The 5504-nt window shown below is 65.1% G+C and overlaps 2 protein-coding genes across 2 annotated transcripts in view; one reads left to right on the top strand and one right to left on the bottom strand.

Moving 5' to 3' along the window:
* Positions 1 to 116: 116 nt before the first annotated feature.
* CTSA (cathepsin A) lies at positions 117 to 4255 on the top strand. Its single transcript, XM_009279551.2, has 13 exons — positions 117 to 228; positions 351 to 401; positions 697 to 783; positions 889 to 1044; positions 1421 to 1512; positions 1850 to 1934; positions 2072 to 2163; positions 2352 to 2430; positions 2581 to 2729; positions 2803 to 2878; positions 2987 to 3076; positions 3230 to 3331; positions 3525 to 4255. Exons 1-13 carry the CDS (start codon positions 193 to 195, stop codon positions 3606 to 3608), a joined length of 1179 nt encoding a protein of 392 aa, XP_009277826.2. The 5' UTR covers positions 117 to 192; the 3' UTR covers positions 3609 to 4255.
* Positions 4256 to 4755: 500 nt separating this feature from the next.
* The window catches only part of PLTP (phospholipid transfer protein), a 3778-nt gene continuing 3029 nt past the window's right edge, over positions 4756 to 5504 (bottom strand). Inside the window, 4 exon segments of the mRNA XM_009279527.2 lie at positions 4756 to 4903; positions 4905 to 4975; positions 5090 to 5166; positions 5254 to 5317. Coding sequence (XP_009277802.2) covers positions 4837 to 4903; positions 4905 to 4975; positions 5090 to 5166; positions 5254 to 5317 — 279 coding nt within the window. The 3' untranslated portion in view covers positions 4756 to 4836.

Genomic DNA, 5504 nt, shown 5'->3' with positions numbered 1-5504 from the left:
TGCCGTGCCGGGCTGCGCCCCGAGCGAGCGGGGGGCGGGGGTCTGGCCGGGCGCTGACGGCCGTGTGTCTGCAGGGTTGTGGAGACAACCCCCAACTGACGGCCGTGTGTCTGCAGGTTTGTGGAGGCCCAGAGCAACCCCCAGAGCAGCCCCCTGGTGCTGTGGCTGAACGGGGGCCCCGGCTGCAGCTCCATGGAGGGCTTCCTGAAGGAGCATGGCCCCTTCCTGGTCAGTAGTCGCAGCCGTCCCACGGCTCGGGGCCGCCGGGGGTTGGCAGGCTGCATGGCACGAGCCATCCCGCTGGGGCCAGCCTGGTTGTGCCCATCAGTCACTGCCTTCTGCTTCCCCAGATCCAGCCCGACGGGGTCACGCTGAAGTACAATGACTATGCCTGGAACAAGGTACGGGTGTGGGCGCTGCAGCCCTCCAACAGCTGTGGGGAGAGGGTGGCCCCGAGCCAGTTCCTCCTGCGCTCTCCATGGAGCCGAGCCTCCCACAGGCTCCCCCCGCCCTGCCCAACACACCCTCCTCTCAAGTCTGCTGTCGAGCAGAGCAGGAATGCCATCCCCCCCAGCGCAGCCCTGGGGCAGGCCGGGCATCCACGGGTGCTGCCACCGGCGAGGCCAGCAGCCCTCTGCCTCACTGAGCCAGGAGGGGGGTCTCCTCTGATCTCCAGCTCCTCTGCTGTCCCTGCAGATTGCCAACGTGCTCTACGTGGAGTCCCCCGCTGGCGTCGGCTTCTCCTACTCCGAGGACAAGAAGTATGCCACAAACGACACCGAGGCGAGTGACCCGGGCTGCTGGGAGGGACCTGCCTCCTGCCTGTCCCAGCCTGGGCGCTTGGGGGTCCTGCCTTGCTGCCTGACCCCTGTCTCCTCCTGCCTGCAGGTTGCTCACAACAACTACCTGGCGCTGAAGGATTTCCTCCGGCTCTTTCCCGAGTACTCCAAGAACGATCTCTTCCTCACGGGGGAGAGCTACGGGGGGGTCTACATCCCCACGCTGGCGGAGTGGGTGATGCAGGACCCCAGCCTCAACCTGAAGGTGAGCGGCTGGGCTCTGACGCCAGCCTGGGCTGAGCCGGGGAGCGGAGGGCTTGGCACGGCCTCGCTGGGGCTCTCGAGCAGTACCGGGGTGGGGACTGGCTGCGCAGCCGGCGTGCAGAGCCCCCTCTGGGACGTAGGGCAGGTCTGGCCCTGTGGCCTTTCATCTTCTCCTGGGGTGCTGGCAGCAGCTGCTGGTGGACGTGTCCGTCCCTGCCGAGTGGGACCAGGGGAGCGTTCTCAGGCACCCCCAACCCTTCCTGTTCCCTCTGTGGAGTAAACAGTGCCGCATCTGCTTCCTGCCTGCCGCTGCTGCCACTGCAGCTGCCCTGTGGGGAGCTGGAACACAACAGAGTTGTTTTCTTCTTGCCTCGCAGGGAATTGCCGTGGGAAATGGCCTCTCCTCCTACGAGATCAATGACAACTCCCTGGTTTACTTTGCCTATTACCACGGCCTGCTGGGGACCGAGTAAGAGGAGGGGGAGCGCTGCTGCTAGATGCACTGTCCCTGCATGAGCAGGACGGGGACACGGCATGGGACGGGGCTGGCTGGGTCAATGGTGTGTGGGACAGGGGATGCTCCTGGCCTGACTTGGGCCAGCAGCCGGGCTGTGGAGATGGCCCCTTGTCCTGGGCAGCTCCCTTGGGCACATTTGTTTGTGGGGCGCGCAGGGCACCGGGCTGAGCCGCGTGCTGTGCAGCTGCTAGGCAGGGAGCCTGCAGCGCAGCTGTGGCCGTGGCCGCTGGCTTTGTGTCGGTGTTGCCATCTGGGCAGCGCGGTCCAATCCCCTGGTCTCTGCCCGCAGGCTGTGGAGGGACTTGCAGGCCTTCTGCTGCTCCCAAGGGAAGTGCAACTTCCACGACAATTCCAACCTGAACTGCACACTCAAGGTGAGGGGAGCCGGAGCCCCCGAGTGCGTGCCCAGCGCCGGTGTCTGTGAGCAGCACCTACCCGCCTGGCTCTGGATGGGCCCACGGTCCCTCAAGCATCCTGCTGAATCCCAAACCCTTCTTGCGGCTCGTTGCAGATGGCGGAGATGATTCAGATCGTAGAGGAGTCCGGCCTCAACATCTACAACCTCTATGCCCCGTGCGATGGTGGTGTCCCTGGGAGCATGAGGTGAGACTGGCCCCAGGGGAGATGGGTCTTGCTTTGGTTTGCAGCGCGTGGGGTCCTGGCTGGCAGAGGGGTCCCTCTGGGACAGGTGGACTGTGTCTGGCTGCTGTCGAGGACTTCCCCGAGGGAGGACCCCGAGTCCTTTTTCCTCCAGAGCTTTCAGCCTGTCCCTGTGCTCGTTCCGGCTGCAGGTACGAGGGTGACTATCTCATCACACATGACCTGGGCAACTCCTTCATCCAGATGCCGATGAGGTTCTCCTGGCGGCAGGTGAGCCTGGGTGCTCGTGCCACCAGGCTGCGAGCATCCTCTGCCTGGCCAGCGGTGCTGCCTGTAGGCAGGAGGGGGCAAAGAGCAGCTGCTCCCATGGGGCAGCACCAGGTGCTGCTGTGGCAGGGACTCTTCCCAACTCTCTCCCAGAACCTGTTCCGGATGCCGGTAGCCCGGAAGAAGGTCCGGATGGACCCTCCCTGCACGAACTCCACAGCCCTCCGCGTGTATCTGAACTCTCCGGAGGTGAGGAAGGCTCTTCACATCTCCCCCGACGCCCCAGAGTGGCAGGTGTGCAGGTGAGCAAGCTCTGGGCTGGGAGGGACCACCATGAGCCTGAGCAGCCGCGTGATGCCCATGCTTCCTCTGCAGCTTCGAGGTGAACCACAGCTACAAGCGCCTGTACATGCAGATGAACAACCAGTACCTGAAGCTGCTCGGAGCCATGGTGCGTGTGGGGGAAGCCACCGGGCCCTGAGACCGGCTCTGCAAACCGGCCTCCTGCCTGGCCGGGGCTGCTGCCCTGCGAAACGCTCACCCTCCTCCTGCTCTGCAGAAATACCGGATCCTGGTGTACAACGGGGACGTCGACATGGCCTGCAACTTCCTCGGGGACGAGTGGTTTGTGGACTCCCTGTGCCAGAAGGTAAATGGGCAGGGCGGGGCCTGGGCCAGGCCGGTCACCAGCTCCAGGCTGTGCAGTTGGCTGCGCGCCGGGGCTGGCTGCGGCAGAGCGTGGGCAGGGCTGGCCCCCTGCCTCGGGCAGCCGGGGCACTGAGGGCGCTGCTGCCGGTCCCAGGTGCAGGTGGCTCGCCGGCCCTGGCTCTACACTGAAGGAGGCGAGAACCAAATCGGGGGCTTCGTGAAGGAATTTACCAACATCGCCTTCCTCACTGTCAAGGTAGGGCTGAGGGGGCTCCGGGAGACGGGGACAGGGCCGCTGGCCGCAGCGCAGGCAGGCGTGCCAGACACCAGTGCTGCGGTCAGAGTGGGGCAGTGCTGGCTGGGCTGCGGGCAGCCTGGGGCTGAAGGTGCTTGCGGGGCAGTGGCAGCCCCACAGCTGGCACTGACCTGCTGCCGCCTGTTTCCCACAGGGAGCTGGCCACATGGTGCCCACGGACCGGCCGCTCGCTGCCTTCACCATGTTCAGCCGCTTCATTAAGAACGAGCCTTACTAGGAGCTGTGGAGGCAGCGCCTGGCGCCCCGGCTGCCCTCTCCACCCGGCACCTCCTGCACAGCTCGTCCTTGGTGCTGCTCAGCTGCGCCCAGGCTCCCTGCGCCATGAAACGAGTCACTCCTGCAGCCGGTGGGGCTCCCTGCTCCAGCCCAGGGGCTCTGCCCAGCCCTGAGAATGGTGCCCAGCTGGACAGGGTGGAGGATGGGGCTGCCTGCGGTGGGTGGGGGGCACGGGCTGGGGGGCAAGGAGTCCCAGGGGCTCTGTCCTTGCTGGGTGAGGAGTTGTGCCCCTGCTGCAGCCGCCTCCTCACTTGTGGCTTCCTGTCTCGCCTCCTCCCTGTCTGGGGAGGCAGTTACTTCCCTCCTGGGAAGGGAGCAGTCCTCACCACTTCCCCTCTGCCCTGCGGCCCCTGCATGCACACAGCCCTGGGCAGGCTCCGAGGCAGCTGCCCCCTGCTAGGAATGCAGTTCACGTGGCGGCTGTGGGCAGCTGGGCGCTGCTCCTGCAGGGACTTTCTGCTCCCCTCCAACCCACTCCCACATCTGATCCCGGTGAAGGAGGCTTACCACAAAGACAATCCCACCACCTGCTCACTGCCTGGGGCACGCAGCGCTTCTGGGAACTCGCAATAAACTCTCTGAACAAGGTGGTTCTGCTCCTCACTGCCCAGCTCCTCGCACCACCCTGCAACCCCCCGCTTTGCTTTCCTTTGAGGAGTACCAGTATGCACCAAGGATCTAGCAGAGGTGAGTGCTGACACGCTGTGCTGGGGAGCCAGGGTCTGTGGTCTGTGCCCCCCTCTCCGTAGGGGGTCACTGCGGCCTGGAAACAAGCCACCCGCAAAAGCAGGGGAAGTGCAGTTGCTCTGAGCCCCTCTGCCACTGTTCTGAGCTGTGTCTGCCTCCCAAGTACCTTGGCCGGGGGAGCAGCGCTGTCTGCCTCCTTCCCCATCTCTCCCCACGTGCTGGCAGCCGTGCAGTCCGGCGTGGGCACATCTCCAAGCAATGAGGCCGCGTGGGTTGGAGTCAAGTGGTTTATTAGTGTAACAAGATGGGGTGCAGCAGGGGTTCCCAGAGCGGCTGTCTCCGCCTTGCTGCTACCCACCAGGGCATGGGTGCCCTGCAGAATGTGCCGGTGGTACCGGGGAAGCTGCTTCCTACCTACAGTCTACGGGTCCAGCCCGGGATCTGCCCTCGGTCCGGGGTGAAGGAGCGAGTGGGGAGAAGAGCTAGAGCTGGCGGGGGTCCATGCTGGGCTCTGCAGGCCTTGAGCTGGGGTAGGCGGGGGGGGGAGGGGGGGCGGTATTTCTCAATCACCTCCCGCAGCCCCTTGGAGAAGTGGAGATCAGCTCCCACCGTGAGGAATCCCTGCGAAGGCAAAGAGGATTAGCGCAAGGCTGGGTGTAATTGTGCCCTGCCCCAGCAGGACATGGTCCCTGCCCCCGCTGGGGGTGCCCAGGCTGTCCCCATCCTGCCACGTACCGCATGGTTGGTGACCACCTCCTTGGTGAAGTCCATGCCTTCTGGCAGTGGGATCTGCACCCCCTTTTTAGTCCTCTCTGCAGGGAGGGAGAGATGCAGTGAAACAGAGTCCCACTGTGCCCCTGCCCCAAGCCCAGGTGCGTGCGGGCAGCGGTGGTGCCTACCATTAATGATGGGCATGATTGTCAGCTGCAGCAGGGTCTTCAGTGGGGCCTGCAGTGAGAACAGCTGGGGAGAGAGGAATGTGGGTGAGCACACCAGCAGCAGCGGCAGACCTGCCTGCCTGGGCAGGGCATGCCTGCACTTAGCACTGGGTGGGCTAGAAGGAGTGTCCTGCAATGCACAGCCCCTCCCCAAGCCTGCCCCGTGCTGTGGCTGGGTGCTAGCAAGGGAGGCCGGACCCCCCCCCCCCGGC

The sequence above is a fragment of the Aptenodytes forsteri genome, unplaced genomic scaffold, assembly GCF_000699145.1.
Source record: "Aptenodytes forsteri isolate BGI_AS27 unplaced genomic scaffold, ASM69914v1 Scaffold483, whole genome shotgun sequence".
In the NCBI taxonomy this organism is placed as follows: Eukaryota; Metazoa; Chordata; class Aves; order Sphenisciformes; family Spheniscidae; genus Aptenodytes; species Aptenodytes forsteri.
The sequence above is the reverse complement of the archived record's forward strand: the minus strand, read 5'-3'. Positions and strand labels throughout refer to the sequence as shown.

Excerpts from the sequence above, each read along its gene's own strand:
- CTSA (XM_009279551.2), top strand. The coding sequence starts at position 193 with ATGGAGGGCTTCCTGAAGGAGCATGGCCCCTTCCTG. Across the intron at positions 229-350 it reads AGGAGCATGGCCCCTTCCTG|ATCCAGCCCGACGGGGTCAC; the intron begins GTCAGTAGTCGC and ends CTGCTTCCCCAG. Across the intron at positions 784-888 it reads ATGCCACAAACGACACCGAG|GTTGCTCACAACAACTACCT; the intron begins GCGAGTGACCCG and ends TCCTGCCTGCAG.